The 18,666-nt window shown below is 32.8% G+C and overlaps 1 protein-coding gene across 5 annotated transcripts in view; it reads left to right on the top strand.

Annotated features, from left to right (window-relative positions):
• The window catches only part of LOC133621855 (voltage-dependent P/Q-type calcium channel subunit alpha-1A-like), a 267,315-nt gene that overhangs the window by 196,817 nt on the left and 51,832 nt on the right, over positions 1-18,666 (top strand). For 4 of the 5 annotated variants that reach the window (XM_061984254.2, XM_061984253.1, XM_061984252.1 and 1 more), the window contains one exon: positions 12,186-12,282. The exons of the other annotated variant lie outside the window; for it this stretch is intronic. In XM_061984254.2, coding sequence (XP_061840238.1) covers positions 12,186-12,282 — 97 coding nt within the window. The remainder of the gene's footprint in view (positions 1-12,185; positions 12,283-18,666) is intronic. 5 annotated transcript variants of the gene reach the window in all.

Here is an 18,666-nt window from a genome sequence, read left to right as displayed (position 1 = left end):
TACAAACACACACCTATACACACCCTTATATATACACCTATACACATTCACACACACCTATGCACAAAACTATGTATACACACACAATTATATATATATATATACACACACCTATAGATACACAACTATGCACATCCCTACACACACACACACACTTGTATGCACACAACTATACAAACACACACACTTATATATACGCACACCTATACACTTACACACACACACCTATGTACACGCACACACACAGACTTATATACACACATACCTATATACCTACACACACCTATAAACACACACACACACCTATGTACGCACACACACTTATATACACACACACACACTTACAGTATGTATACACACACTTATACAGACACACACACCTATGTACGCACACACACTTACATTATATACACACATACTTATATATATACACTTATACACGCACAGTTGTACACACACACCTATATATACAGACCTCTGTATACTACACACACACACGCACCTATATACACATTCCTTTATATACACACACCTATGTACACACACACTGATACACACACCTATGTACGCACACACACACCTATGTACGCACACACACTTATAAACACACACACCTATGTACGCACACACACTTACATTATATACACACATACTTATATATATATATACACTTATACACGCACAGTTGTACACACACACCTATATATACAGACCTCTGTATACTACACACACACACACACACACACCTATATACACATTCCTTTATATACACACACCTATGTAGACACACACCGATACACACACCTATGTACGCACACACACACACAAATGCACACACACTTATATACACACACACACTTATATATACACGCCTATACGTACACTTATACACATACACACACACACACCTGTGTATATACAATTATATATACACACTCACACACTTATATAAACACAACTATGCACACACCTATATACACACAACTATATACACACAAACACTTGTATACACAAATCTATGCACACAACTATACAAACACACACACACACCTATACACACCCTTATATATACACCTATACACACACCTATACACATTCACACACACCTATGCACAAAACTATGTATACACACACAATTATATATATATATACACACACCTATAGATACACAACTATGCACATCCCTACACACACACACACACACTTGTATGCACACAACTATACAAACACACACACTTATATATACACACCTATACGCACACCTATACACTTACACACACACACCTATGTACACGCACACACACAGACTTATATACACACATACCTATATACCTACACACACCTATAAACACACACACACACCTATGTACGCACACACACTTATATACACACACACACTTACAGTATGTATACACACACTTATACAGACACACACACCTATGTACGCACACACACTTACATTATATACACACATACTTATATATATACACTTATACACGCACAGTTGTACACACACACCTATATATACAGACCTCTGTATACTACACACACACACGCACCTATATACACATTCCTTTATATACACACACCTATGTACACACACACCGATACACACACCTATGTACGCACACACACACCTATGTATATACATATCTATGTATACACGCACACACCTGTGTATATACAATTATATATACACACTCACACACTTATATAAACACAACTATGCACACACCTATATACACACAACTATATACACACACACACTTGTATACACAAATCTATGCACACAACTATACAAACACACACACACACCTATACACACCCTTATATATACACCTATACACACACCTATACACATTCACACACACCTATGCACAAAACTATGTATACACACACAATTATATATATATATACACACACCTATAGATACACAACTATGCACATCCCTACACACACACACACACTTGTATGCACACAACTATACAAACACACACACTTATATATACACACCTATACGCACACCTATACACTTACACACACACACCTATGTACACGCACACACACAGACTTATATACACACATACCTATATACCTACACACACCTATAAACACACACACACACCTATGTACGCACACACACTTATATACACACACACACTTACAGTATGTATACACACACTTATACAGACACACACACCTATGTACGCACACACACTTACATTATATACACACATACTTATATATATACACTTATACACGCACAGTTGTACACACACACCTATATGTACAGACCTCTGTATACTACACACACACACACACGCACCTATATACACATTCCTTTATATACACACACCTATGTACACACACACCGATACACACACCTATGTACGCACACACACACCTATGTACGCACACACACTTATAAACACACACACCTATGTACGCACACACACTTACATTATATACACACATACTTATATATATATATACACTTATACACGCACAGTTGTACACACACACCTATATATACAGACCTCTGTATACTACACACACACACACACACACACCTATATACACATTCCTTTATATACACACACCTATGTAGACACACACCGATACACACACCTATGTATGCACACACACACACACACACACACAAATGCACACACACTTATATACACACACACACTTATATATACACGCCTATACGTACACTTATACACATACACACACACACACCTGTGTATATACAATTATATATACACACTCACACACTTATATAAACACAACTATGCACACACCTATATACACACAACTATATACACACAAACACTTGTATACACAAATCTATGCACACAACTATACAAACACACACACACACCTATACACACCCTTATATATACACCTATACACACACCTATACACATTCACACACACCTATGCATAAAACTATGTATACACACACAATTATATATATATATACACACACCTATAGATACACAACTATGCACATCCCTACACACACACACACACTTGTATGCACACAACTATACAAACACACACACTTATATATACACACCTATACGCACACCTATACACTTACACACACACACACCTATGTACACGCACACACACAGACTTATATACACACATACCTATATACCTACACACACCTATAAACACACACACACACCTATGTACGCACACACACTTATATACACACACACACTTACAGTATGTATACACACACTTATACAGACACACACACCTATGTACGCACACACACTTACATTATATACACACATACTTATATATATACACTTATACACGCACAGTTGTACACACACACCTATATATACAGACCTCTGTATACTACACACACACACACACGCACCTATATACACATTCCTTTATATACACACACCTATGTACACACACACCGATACACACACCTATGTACGCACACACACACCTATGTACGCACACACACTTATATACACACACTCACTTATGTATACACACACTTATAAACACACACACCTATGTACGCACACACACTTACATTATATACACACATACTTATATATATATATACACTTATACACGCACAGTTGTACACACACACCTATATATACAGACCTCTGTATACTACACACACACACACACACCTATATACACATTCCTTTATATACACACACCTATGTAGACACACACCGATACACACACCTATGTACGCACACACACACACAAATGCACACACACTTATATACACACACACACTTATATATACACGCCTATACGTACACTTATACACATACACACACACACACCTATGTACACGCACACACACTTATATACACTCATACCTATATACAGTACCTACTCACACCTTTATACACACACACCTATAAACACACACACACACACACACACACCTATGTACGCGCACACACTCATATACACACACACACCTATGTATACACACACACACACACCTATATATACACACACCTATGTACGCACACACACTTACATACACACATTCTTACCTGTGTGTGTGTGTATATATATACACTTATGCACGCACATTTGTACACACACACCTATATATACAGACCTGTGGTTCCTGCTGATATCGTTCTGAAAGATTGGAAGTTTCATTCCTTTACATCAGAGGGTTCAAACACCTTTTTATGGAGGGCCACGTTGCAATTATTCCGGCCCTTGTTGAATATTACGTGTACAACAGCCTTGAATACTTTGTTTAGCTTGCCGATTGTCTCTGATTATTCTACTTTTTACTCACAGATTGTGATATCATTAATCGAGTTGACAAGCAGAGAAATAGAAACATTCATTTTTTTGTATTACATTGGCAGGAGAAACACATTTCGCCAGTATGTGCGTTATGGAAGGACATTATTTCCAGCCTTCCGCAGGCCACTTCCTTTGATGTGGCCTGCTTTGTTTTGTTTTTTGTTAATCACTTATACCTCTTGATCAACTGTCAATATAAAGTAAAAATATATGTGTGTGTGTGTGTGTATATACATTAATATACATATATATGTACATATACATATATACATATATGTATACATTTATACATATATGTACAGTATATATGTATATATTCATACGTATATATACATATATGTATATATACATGTATGTATACATATATGTCTACACACACACATATATACATATATATGTTTACATTTATCATTTATATACGGCAAAAAAACGTAAAATATGCAATATTTTCTCAAAAATTTGTGGAATATTTGATGTGAAGTAATTGGACACCATTATTATTTTTTTCAGCAATGACTGTTTCAGATTTTTGGGAATCCAAAAGGGCCCCACTAATATATGAGTTAAAAATAAGTCATACATTTTATTTGTGTGTTTTTTTTTTTTTTTTAACTTCCAACACTTAAGTCTTTAGATCAATTTCAGATCCATACGTCCTTTACAAGTTTTTTTTTTCATGGGTTTTTTTTTTGTATTTGTTTTTTTTATGCCCTTTTTGTCAAAGTAGGCATCATTTTATTACGTCAAAACCATAAAGTATGCAAATTAGTGGAATTTTTAATATGAAGTAATTGGAGACTTAATTGTGTCAATAATTCATGACACCATTGATTTTAATTCTTTATTATTTTTTCAGCAATGACTGTTTTTCCCAAAAGGGCCACACTTATAAATGTGTTAGAAATAAGTCATACATTTTATTTGTTTTTTTGTTTTGTTTTTAACTTCCAACACTTTTCAGATCCATACGTCCATTACAATTTTTTATTTTTTTTTATGGGTTTTTTTGTATTTGTTTTTTTTATGCCCTTTTTGTCAAAGTAGACATCATTTTATTACGTCAAAACCATAAAATATGCAATATTTTCCCCAAAATTAGTGGAATTTTTAATGTGAAGTAATTGGAGACTTAAATATGTCAGTAATTCATGACGCCATTGATTTTAATTCATTATTATTTTTTCAGCAATGACTGTTTTTCCCAAAAGGACCACACTTATAAATGTGTTAGAAATAAGTCATACATTTTATTTGTATTTTTGTTTTGTTTTTAACTTCCAACACTTTTCAGATCCATACGTCCATTACAAGTTTTTTTTTTCATGGTTTTTTTTTTTTGTATTTGTTTTTTTTATGCCCTTTTTGTCAAAGTAGGCATCATTTTATTACGTCAAAACCATAAAGTATGCAAATTAGTGGAATTTTTAATATGAAGTAATTGGAGACTTAATTGTGTCAATAATTCATGACACCATTGATTTTAATTCTTTATTATTTTTTCAGCAATGACTGTTTTTCCCAAAAGGGCCACACTTATAAATGTGTTAGAAATAAGTCATACATTTTATTTGTTTTTTTGTTTTTTTTTAACTTCCAACACTTTTCAGATCCATACGTCCATTACAATTTTTTATTTTTTTTATGGGTTTTTTTGTATTTGTTTTTTTTATGCCCTTTTTGTCAAAGTAGACATCATTTTATTACGTCAAAACCATAAAATATGCAATATTTTCCCCAAAATTAGTGGAATTTTTAATGTGAAGTAATTGGAGACTTAATTGTGTCAATAATTCATGACACCATTGATTTTAATTCTTTATTATTTTTTCAGCAATGACTGTTTTTCCCAAAAGGGCCACACTTATAAATGTGTTAGAAATAAGTCATACATTTTATTTGTTTTTTTTTTGTTTTTTTAACTTCCAACACTTTTCAGATCCATACGTCCATTACAATTTTTTATTTTTTTTATGGGTTTTTTTGTATTTGTTTTTTTTATGCCCTTTTTGTCAAAGTAGACATCATTTTATTACGTCAAAACCATAAAATATGCAATATTTTCCCCCAAATTAGTGGAATTTTTAATGTGAAGTAATTGGAGACTTAATTGTGTCAATAATTCATGACACCATTGATTTTAATTCTTTATTTTTTCAGCAATGACTGTTTTTCCCAAAAGGGCCACACTTATAAATGTGTTAGAAATAAGTCATACATTTTATTTGTTTTTTTGTTGTTTTTTTAACTTCCAACACTTTTCAGATCCATACGTCCATTACAATTTTTTATTTTTTTTATGGGTTTTTTTGTATTTGTTTTTTTTATGCCCTTTTTGTCAAAGTAGACATCATTTTATTACGTCAAAACCATAAAATATGCAATATTTTCCCCAAAAATAGTGGAATTTTTAATGTGAAGTAATTGGAGACTTAAATATGTCAGTAATTCATGACGCCATTGATTTTAATTCATTATTATTTTTTCAGCAATGACTGTTTTTCCCAAAAGGACCACACTTATAAATGTGTTAGAAATAAGTCATACATTTTATTTGTGTGTTGTTGTTTTTTTTAACTTCCAACACTTAAATCTTTAGATCAATTTCAGATCCATACGTCCATTACAAGTTATTATTGTTTTATGGTTTTTTTGGGGGGGGGTTTTATGCCCTTTTTGTCAAAGTAGACATCATTTTATTATGTCAAAACCATAAAATATGCAATATTTCCCCCAAAAATAGTGGAATTTTTAATGTGAAGTAATTGGAGACTTAAATATGTCAATAATTCATGACACCATTAATTTTAATTCCTTTTTTTTTTTTTTTTTTTTCAGCAATGACCGTTTTTCCCAAAAGGACCACACTAACAAATGTGTTAGAAATAAGTCATACATTTTATTTGTGTGTTGTTGTTTTTTTCAACTTCCAACACTTAAGTTTTTAGATCAATTTCAGATCCATACGTCCATTACAAGTTATTATTGTTTTATGGGGTTTTTTGGGGGGGTTTTTATGCCCTTTTTGTCAAAGTAGACATCATTTTATTATGTCAAAACCATAAAATATGCAATATTTCCCCCAAAATTAGTGGAATTTTTAATGTGAAGTAATTGGAGACTTAAATATGTCAATAATTCATGACACCATTAATTTTAATTCTTTTTTTTTTTTTTTCAGCAATGACTGTTTTTCCCAAAAGGGCCCCACTAATAAATGTATTAAAAATAAGTCATACATTTTATTTGTGTGTTTTTTTTTTTTTTTAACTTCCAACACTTAAGTCTTTAGATCAATTTCAGATCCATACGTCCATTACAAGTTTTTTTTTTCATGGGTTTTTTTTTTGTATTTGTTTTTTTTTATGCCCTTTTTGTCAAAGTAGGCATCATTTTATTACGTCAAAACCATAAAGTATGCAAATTAGTGGAATTTTTAATATGAAGTAATTGGAGACTTAATTGTGTCAATAATTCATGACACCATTGATTTTAATTCTTTATTATTTTTTCAGCAATGACTGTTTTTCCCAAAAGGGCCACACTTATAAATGTGTTAGAAATAAGTCATACATTTTATTTGTTTTTTTGTTTTGTTTTTAACTTCCAACACTTTTCAGATCCATACGTCCATTACAATTTTTTTTTTTTTTTTATGGGTTTTTTTGTATTTGTTTTTTTTATGCCCTTTTTGTCAAAGTAGACATCATTTTATTACGTCAAAACCATAAAATATGCAATATTTTCCCCAAAATTAGTGGAATTTTTAATGTGAAGTAATTGGAGACTTAAATATGTCAGTAATTCATGACGCCATTGATTTTAATTCATTATTATCTTTTCAGCAATGACTGTTTTTCCCAAAAGGACCACACTTATAAATGTGTTAGAAATAAGTCATACATTTTATTTGTGTGTTGTTGTTTTTTTCAACTTCCAACACTTAAGTTTTTAGATCAATTTCAGATCCATACGTCCATTACAAGTTATTATTGTTTTATGGTTTTTTTGGGGGGGTTTTTTATGCCCTTTTTGTCAAAGTAGACATCATTTTATTATGTCAAAACCATAAAATATGCAATATTCCCCCCAAAATTAGTGGAATTTTTAATGTGAAGTAATTGGAGACTTAAATATGTCAATAATTCATGACACCATTAATTTTAATTCTTTTTTTTTTTTTTTTTTCAGCAATGACTGTTTTTCCCAAAAGGGCCCCACTAACAAATGTGTTAAAAATAAGTCATACATTTTATTTGTGTGTTGTTGTTTTTTTCAAATTCCAACACTTAAGTTTTTAGATCAATTTCAGATCCATACGTCCATTACAAGTTATTATTGTTTTATGGTTGTTTTTTTTGGGTTTTTTATGCCCTTTTTGTCAAAGTAGACATCATTTTATTATGTCAAAACCATAAAATATGCAATATTTCCCCCAAAAATAGTGGAATTTTTAATGTGAAGTAATTGGAGACTTAAATATGTCAATAATTCATGACACCATTAATTTTAATTCCTTTTTTTTTCTTTTTTTTCAGCAATGACCGTTTTTCCCAAAAGGGCCCCACTAACAAATGTGTTAAAAATAAGTCATACATTTTATTTGTGTGTTGTTGTTTTTTTCAACTTCCAACACTTAAGTTTTTAGATCAATTTCAGATCCATACGTCCATTACAAGTTATTATTGTTTTATGGGGGGTTTTTTGGGTTTTTTTATGCCCTTTTTGTCAAAGTAGACATCATTTTATTATGTCAAAACCATAAAATATGCAATATTTCCCCCAAAATTTGTGGAATTTTTAATGTGAAGTAATTGGAGACTTAAATATGTCAATAATTCATGACACCATTGATTTTAATTCATTATTTTCTGGGGGGTGGAAAAACATCAGAGTCAACATTGCAACTTTTTATCCTTTTAATTCAGAGATGTCCGATAATATCGGACTGACGATATTATCGGCCGATAAATGCTTTAAAATGTAATATTGGTATCGGTTTCAAAAAGTAAAATGTATGACTTTTAAAACGCCGCTGTGTACACGGACGTAGGGAGAAGTACAGAGCGCCAATAAACCTTAAAGGCACTGCCTTTGCGTGCCGGCCCAATCACATAATATCTACGGCTTTTCACACACACAAGTGAATGCAATGCATACTTGGTCAACAGCCATACAGGTCACACTGAGGGTGTTGCTTTATAAACAACTTTAACACTGTTACAAATATGCGCCACACTGTGAACCCACACCAAACAAGAATGACAAACACATTTCGGGAGAACATCCGCACCGTAACACAACATAAACACAACAGAACAAATACCCAGAACCCCTTGCACCACTAACTCTTCCGGGACGCTACAATATACACCCCCCCCTACCCCTAAACCCCGCTCCCCCAACCCCGCCCACCTCAACCTCCTCATGCTCTCTCAGGGAGAGCATGTCCCAAATTCCAAGCTGCTGTTTTGAGGCATGTTAAAAAAAAATAATGCACTTTGTGACTTCAATAATAAATATGGCAGTGCCATGTTGGCATTTTTACCATAACTTGAGTTGATTTATTTTGGAAAACCTTGTTACATTGTTTAATGCATCCAGCGGGGCATCACAACAAAATGAGGCATAATAATGTGTTAATTCCACGACTGTATATATCGGTATCGGTTGATATCGGAATCGGTAATTAAGAGTTGGACAATATCGGATATCGACAAAAAAGCCATTATCGGACATCTCTAATACATATGTTTCTTAACTAAACAGTGCAGAGGGAAATACAGCTTCACCACTTTAGTCATAATTTTTTGCGCTGAAGAAACCTCTTCTGTTTGTTTGCTATTGTCATTACTGCCACAGGTGGCGGAAAAATGTATTACAACTGCGTGCCGCTGAGAAACAAATATTTTTTGCGGCCCATTGGCCCTATGGTTAAGAAACGCTGGTCTAAAGCACAAAGAAGGTCTTAATTGGAAACCAGCGATAATTCGAGAAAGAATGGTATTTTCTAAATATATATTTTTTTGGTGAGTAGAAACAGTTTAAAGGGGAACATTATCACCAGACCTACGTAAGCGTCAATATATACCTTGATGTTGCAGAAAAAAGACCATATATTTTTTTAACCGATTTCCGAACTCTAAATGAGTGGATTTTGGCGAATTAAACGCCTTTCTAATATTCGCTCTCAGAGCGATGACGTCACAATGTGACGTCACATCGGGAAGCAATCCGCCATTTTCTCAAACACCGAGTCAAATCAGCTCTGTTATTTTCCGTTTTTTCGACTGTTTTCCGTACCTTGGAGACATCATGCCTCGTCGGTGTGTTGTCGGAGGGTGTAACAACACGAACAGGGACGGATTCAAGTTGCACCAGTGGCCCAAAGATGCGAAAGTGGCAAGAAATTGGACGTTTGTTCCGCACACTTTACCGACGAAAGCTATGCTACGACAGAGATGGCAAGAATGTGTGGATATCCTGCGACACTCAAAGCAGATGCATTTCCAACTGGACTGGACAGATCAGCTTTCAGGAAAAGAGAGCGGATGAGGGTATGTCTACAGAATATATTAATTGATGAAAATTGGGCTGTCTGCACTCTCAAAGTGCATGTTGTAGCCAAATGTATTTCATATGCTGTAAACCTAGTTCATAGTTGTTAGTTTCCTTTAATGCCAAACAAACACATACCAATCGTTGGTTAGAAGGCGATCGCCGAATTCGTCCTCGCTTTCTCCCGTGTCGCTGGCTGTCGTGTCGTTTTCGTCGGTTTCGCTTGCATACGGTTCAAACCGGTATGGCTCAATAGCTTCAGTTTCTTCTTCAATTTCGTTTTCGCTACCTGCCTCCACACTACAACCATCCGTTTCAATACATGCGTAATCTGTTGAATCGCTTAAGCCGCTGAAATCCGAGTCTGAATCCGAGCTAATGTCGCTATAGCTTGCTGTTCTATCCGCCATGTTTGTTTGTATTGGCATCACTATGTGACGTCACAGGAAAATGGACGGGTGTATATAACGATGGTTAAAATCAGGCACTTTGAAGCTTTTTTTAGGGATATTGCGTGATGGGTAAAATTTTGAAAAAAACTTCGAAAAATAAAATAAGCCACTGGGAACTGATTTTTAATGGTTTTAACCCTTCTGAAATTGTGATAATGTTCCCCTTTAAAGTGCTTGCGGAGCTAAATAAAGCTTAACTTTGTGAAATATTGTGGCCACTAGGTGTCGCCCCCCCCCCCAAAAAAAAAAAAAAAAACACTTGCCACCCCACTTCAACTTAAAGACAGCATAAAGATGGGTAATAATAAATAGGTTAGTGTTTTTCAGAGCCACCGTTCTTCTCAATTAACGTGATCAAACCATTTCTAAAGTTCCACACTAAAAATTATACAAGTATGAATGATTTCCGCCGATATCATATCGGATCAACATCCGTATCGGTTGATATCGGAATCGGTAATTAAGAGTTGGATAATATCGGATATCGGCAAAAAAGCCATTATCGGACATCTCTATTTTATTCTTTTTTTTAATATAAATATATATATATATATATATATATATATATATATATATATATATATATATATATATATAGTATTTTCAGAATGTGCAAAACGTTGCAAAAATGTCCGCACTTTAGACACCCCTGACTTCTGTCTTCCAGATGTTTTTTTCTTGCAGCCCAACACTCCTCTTCCTCCTGTCCTCTTTGTGCATGCGAGGAAGGCATCTCTCTCTCTTTCTCTCTCTCTCTCTCTCTCTCTCTCTCTCTCTCTCTCTCTCTCGCCCTTCTCCAGCTGTTGTGTTCTCTCCTCCCGTGACCTCCTCCTAACCTCCCTTGTGTCTTTCTTGCAGCGGGCGCATACATTATAAGGATATGTACAGTTTATTGCGAGTTATCTCCCCTCCCCTGGGCCTTGGCAAGAAGTGCCCGCATAGGGTGGCCTGCAAGGTTTGGACTGCACCCCCTAAAGCACCCCCACTCACAAACGCAACCTGCTCGCCTTTAAGAGAGTGGAATGAATGTCGCTCTTTTTTTAAGATGGATTATTTCCTTCCTTTGTCATCGTTTGTTCTTTTCGAGGTTTGCATCACTAGTCTGCCATCCAGGGTGTATTTGCATTCTGACGGGACCATGGGAATGTTTGACACACACGCGTGTGCGCAGATAGCAGTGTGTGTGTGAAGCATGCGGTGGTGCACTGCACTCGCTGTCGTCGGGAAAGTTCACTTTTTCATTCAAAGGTCAAAACTCAGTCATCTTTTTTCTTTTTGGTTTCCATTTCTGCTTGCTGTCTGATTTTGCCTGGGCAGGAAAATGTTTGGGCCACGTGCATCTTTTTGTTTGGTGGGGGGTCAGGGAGGCGGGGTTCATTAGCACGGAGACACACCCAAAGGCGGCGGGGCCTCGGCGTAGAAAAACAAACGTGTCTCCATGGCGACAGTCAAGGCAAGCGACATTGTATGGAGGTTGATTTGTGTCATTGTTACCAAAAAAAAATTTGAAACTGAATTTTTTGCGCTTGATTTTATTTTCATTGAAAAAAATTGTAGACAAAATTCATGTTGAACAAGTCAGTTTGTTCAAATACAGTGTGTAAAAATTCAGTGTAAAAAAAAAAAAATTCCGTGCAGAAATATTTGTTGCTTCAAAACTCAAGACCCACTTCTATGGAGGTAAATTTGTGTTTTTATTACAAAAACTTTTTATTGCCACAAAATCTGTCACTGAATTTTTTGCATTTGAATTTTGTGAACTGAATTATTTTTTTATTTTTTTTTACATCAAATTATGCTGACACTTTCTTTGAATGAACATGTGTTTAAAAACTCTGCTTGTTAAAATACAATGTTTTGAAATGTGTCAAAATTCAGTGCAAAAAAAATTATTCTAAAAAAAATGTAGTTGATAAAAATTCGGTGTAAAAAAATTCACTGTAAAAAGAAAATATCAATGTATCAAAATTTCATGTAGAAAATTCACTTTTGCAAAATTTAGTGTATAAAAATTTTGTGTGTAAAAATAAAAGAGATTAGGGGTTAGGGTAAGGGTTAATTGCCCGTTCCGGCTCTCAATAATTAATTGTTTCGAAATTCAGTGTGTAAAAAAATCACTGTAAAAAATACTATTAAAAATAATCACTGTTGAAAATTCAGTGTGTAAAAATCCAGTGTTAAAAAATCAATGTAAAATAATTATGTGTAAAATAATAATTGAGTGCATAGAAATTCAGTGTTTAAAAATGCAATGTAAAAAAAAAAATTATGTGTGTAAAAATCCAGTGTAAACAAATTTGGTGTGAAAAAATTCAGTGTAAAAAAAAAAATCAATGTATCAAAATTCATTGTAGAAAATTCACTGTTAAAAAATTCAGTGTATGAAAAGTTGGTGTGTAAAAATTCAGTGTAAAAATAAATGTAGTCTCCGGAATTTTTATGTTAAAAATTCAGTGTTAAAAAAGATTAAATTTTATCAAAATTCACTGTTGAAAAATTTAGTCTATGAAAAGTTGGTGTGTAAAAAATTCAGTGTAAAAAAAATGGTGTAAAAAAAATTGGTGTGAAAATTCAGTGTGTAAAAGTTAGGTGTAAAAAATTCAGTGTAGGAAAATTCATTGTAGAAAATTCACTGTTAAAAAATTCAGTGTATGAAAAGTTGTTGTGTAAAAATTCAGTGTAAACAAAGTTGGTGTGAAAAAATTCAGTGTAGAAAAATCTATGTATAAAAATTCATTGTAGAAAATTCACTGTTAAAAAATTCAGTGTATGAAAAGTTGGTGTGTAAAAATTCAGTGTAAAATTCAGTGTAAAAATAAATGTAGTCTCCGGAAATTTTATGTTAAAAATTCAGTGTTAAAAAAAATTAAATTTTATCAAAATTCACTGTTGAAAAATTTAGTCTATGAAAAGTTGGTGTGTAAAAAATTCAGTGTAAAAAAATGGTGTAAAAAAAATTGGTGTGAAAATTCAGTGTGTAAAAGTTAGGTGTAAAAAATTCAGTGTAGGAAAATTCATTGTAGAAAATTCACTGTTAAAAAATTCAGTGTATAAAAAGTTGGTGTGTAAAAATTCAGTGTAAACAAAGTTGGTGTGAAAAAATTCAGTGTAAAAAAATCTATGTATAAAAATCCATTGTAGAAAATTCACTGTTAAAAAATTCAGTGTATGAAAAGTTGGCGTGTAAAAATTCAGTGTAAAAATATTTAGTCTCCGAAAATTTTATGTAAAAAATTCAGTGTAAAAAATTCAGTGTTAAAAAAAAATCAATTTTATCAAAATTCACTGTTGAAAAATTTAGTCTATGAAAAGTTGGTGTGTAAAAATTCAGTGTAAAAAAAAAAAAATTCCGTGCAGAAATATTTGTTGCTTCAAAACTCAAGACCCACTTCTATGGAGGTAAATTTGTGTTTTTATTACAAAAACTTTTTATTGCCACAAAATCTGTCACTGAATTTTTTGCATTTGAATTTTGTGAACTGAATTTTTTATTATTTTTTTACATCAAATTATGCTGACACTTTCTTTGAATGAACATGTGTTTAAAAACTCTGCTTGTTAAAATACAATGTTTTGAAATGTGTAAAAATTCAGTGCAAAAAAAAATCATTCTAAAAAAAATTTAGTTGATAAAAATTTGGTGTAAAAAAATTCACTGTAAAAAGAAAATATCAATGTATCAAAATTTAATGTAGAAAATTCACTTTTGCAAAATTCATTGTATAAAAATTTTGGGGTTGGGGTTAGGGATTAGGGGTTAGGGTTAGAGGTTAGGGTTAGGGTTTATTACCCGTTCTGGCTCTCAATAATTCATTGTATAGAAATTCAGTGTGTAAAAAAATCACTGTAAAAAATACTATTAAAAATAATCACTGTTGAAAATTCAGTGTGTAAAAATCCAGTGTTAAAAAATCAATGTAAAATAATTATTTGTAAAATAATAATTGAGTGCATAGAAATTCAGTGTTTAAAAATGCAATGTAAAAAGAAAATTCCGTGTGTAAAAATCCAGTGTAAACAAATTTGGTGTGAAAAAATTCAGTGTAAAAAAAATGTATCAAAATTCATTGTAGAAAATTCACTGTTAAAAAATTCAGTGTATGAAAAGTTGGTGTGTAAAAATTCCGTGTAAAATTCAGTGTAAAAATAAATTTAGCCTCCGGAAATTTAATGTTAAAAATTCAGTGTTAAAAAAAATTCAATTTGATCAAAATTCACTGTTGAAAAATTTAGTCTATGAAAAGTTGGTGTGTAAAAAATTCAGTGTAAAAAAATGGTGTGAAAATTCAGTGTGTAAAAGTTAGGTTTAAAAAATTCAGTGAAAAAAATCAGTGTAGGAAAATTCATTGTAGAAAATTCACTGTTAAAAAATTCAGTGTATGAAAAGTTGGTGTGTAAAAATTCAGTGTAAACAAAGTTGGTGTGCAAAAATTCAGTGTAAAAAAAATCTATGTATAAAAATTCATTGTTAAAAAATTCACTGTTAAAAAATTCAGTGTATCAAAAGTTGGTGTGTAAAAATTCAGTATAAAATTCAGTGTAAAAATAAATGTAGTCTCCGGAAATTTTATGTTAAAAATTCAGTGTTAAAATTGTTTTAATTTTATCAAAATTCACTGTTGAAAAATTTAGTCTATGAAAAGTTGGTGTGTAAAAAATTCAGTGTAAAAAAAATGGTGTAAAAAAAATTGGTGTGAAAATTCAGTGTGTAAAAGTTAGGTGTAAAAAATTCAGTGTAGGAAAATTCATTGTAGAAAATTCACTGTTAAAAAATTCAGTGTATGAAAAGTTGGTGTGTAAAAATTCAGTGTAAACAAAGTTGGTGTGAAAAAATTCAGTGTAAAAAAATATATGTATAAAAATCCATTGTAGAAAATTCACTGTTAAAAAATTCAGTGTATGAAAAGTTGGTGTGTAAAAATTCAGTGTAAAAATAAATTTAGTCCGAAAATGTTATGTTAAAAATTCAGTGTAAAAAATTCAGTTTTAAAAAAAATTCAATGTTATCAAAATTCACTGTTGAAAAATTTAGTTTATGAAAAGTTGGTGTGTAAAAAAATTCAGTGTAAAAAAAAAATGGTGTAAAAAAATTGGTGTGAAAATTCAGTGTGTAAAAAATTCAGTGAAAAAAATCAGTGTAGGAAAATTCATTGTTAAAAAAATTCAGTGTATGAAAAGTTGGTGTGTAAAAATTCAGTGTAAACAAAGTTGGTGTGAAAAATTTCAGTGTAAAAAAAATCTATGTATAAAAATTCATTGTAGAAAATTCACTGTTAAAAAATTCAGTGTATGAAAAGTTGGTGTGTAAAAATTCTGTGTAAAATTCAGTGTAAAAATAAATTTAGTCTCCGGAAATTTTATGTTAAAAATTCAGTGTAAAAAATTCAGTGTTAAAAAAAAATCAATTTTATCAAAATTCACTGTTGAAAAATTTAGTCTATGAAAAGTTGGTGTGTAAAAAATTCAGTGTAAAAAAAAATGGTGTAAAAAAATTGGTGTGAAAATTCAGTGTGTAAAAGTTAGGTATAAAAAATTCAGTGAAAAAAATCAGTGTAGGAAAATTCATTGTAGAAAATTCACTGTTAAAAAATTCAGTGTATGAAAAGTTGGTGTGTAAAAATTCAGTGTAAAAATAAATGTAGTCTCTGGAAATTTTATGTTAAAAATTCAGTGTAAAAAATTCAGTGTTAAAAAAAATTAAATGTTATCAAAATTCACTGTTGAAAAATGTAGTCTATGAAAAGTTGGTGTGTAAAAAATTCAGTGTAAAAGAAAAATGGTGTAAAAAAATTGGTGTGAAAATTCAGTGTGTAAAAGTTAGGTGTAAAAAATTCAGTGCATAGCAATTCAATGTAAATAAAAATCAGTGCATAAACATTTGTTGCTTCAATTCTCAAGACCCACTTCTGCTTTATTAAAATAAATAATTAAGTTAGATTAAATTAAAGACTCGGCATAACGTAAAAGTAGTTCACAAAATTCAAACAGAAAAATCAGTTACATGAATTATGTGTCAAAAAAAAGCTTTTGTAATAAAAACACAAATGAACCTCCATACAATGTGACTATTTTATGAGTTTTTCAAATACCTGGCAAATATTGAAGTTATCTGTTACTTGCTCCATGTTGAGAGCGTACGCTGCAAAGTTAGCGTTGCTTATGCCACTGAAAAAAAAAAAGATTAACAAGAGTAATGTGTTCAGCACAAAATTGATGTCCTTTTCAGAGTCATGAATGTCCTTTTGGACCGCCCGTCCACCACATTTAGCATTAGCGCGCTAACATGGAGGATGTAAGCATACCTATTCTTAACGGCCACACCCGCTCTGTTTGTGTCTCTGTCTTTTTCTGGGGGGGGTGGGAATGAACACATGTGTATGTGTGTGTTTTTTTGGGTCAGGAACGTTGGACTTTTCAAGGTCTCGTGTCCACCGAGAGCCTTTTAAACGAGCTGCGCCAGACGGAACCGTTGCTAGCCGCTAGTTTTAGCACACGTAGCGCTTTTTGAAGTTGTCCATCGTCCCGTATTAGGACCCACCCTTTTAAGATGATCTGAAACGTGTGTGCTGAGCGCCTCTTTCTTCACTGTCTCTCCAGGCTGGTACCTCATGACACCATTAATAATAATACAAATAATAATATATGTGTCAGGTTCAAACACTGATGACATCTATTAAACAAGACAAGAAGCAAAGAATCAAACAGAGACAGAACTCAATTTGGACTCAATATTGAGGAGAGACGCGGCGTCTGTACTCTCTGTACAGTCTTCCACCACGCTCTGGCGAAAAAAGGTGCCCTCCTTTATTTGGATATTCAATGTTTACACAAAAACATCTGTTTCTTTAGGAATGGGGGGTATGTAAACAGCTCTTATTTTTGGTCACATTGAAAACAAAAGAAAAAGATGCCTCGGGCTTGGACTAGTCCTGGATTCAGCTTGAGCCGGTCTTGGATGACAATAGATAACCCCCTCCCGTCTCCTCCCATCGTACACAATGGAATTTTCCAAGCCTTTGCTTGGTGCAACAAAGACAGCCTCTTGTCTGTTCATTGGGAACTCAGAAGGGAATTTTTTTTGATAATTTACATACAATTTTTCTGACAATATGTGTGTGAGAGTGCGTGGATCAGAAAACAGGGGGAGCTCAAAGAGTAGGCCGATTCTAAGGCGTTCTTATTCTGCCAAAAGGAGGGAAAGTATTATTAAATTACCCACAAAGTCGACTGTTAGCTTCGGGGCTAATCTCCTTAAGAGCTACTACTACGACCCTTTTTAAACGGCTTCCACTCTTCTGGAAACAAGATTTTGGAATATGTTCGTGACCATTTCTGTCCA

Source organism: Nerophis lumbriciformis, linkage group LG25 (genome assembly GCF_033978685.3).
Source record: "Nerophis lumbriciformis linkage group LG25, RoL_Nlum_v2.1, whole genome shotgun sequence".
NCBI classification, from domain to species: Eukaryota; Metazoa; Chordata; class Actinopteri; order Syngnathiformes; family Syngnathidae; genus Nerophis; species Nerophis lumbriciformis.
This window is presented reverse-complemented; position numbering and strand designations above follow the sequence as displayed.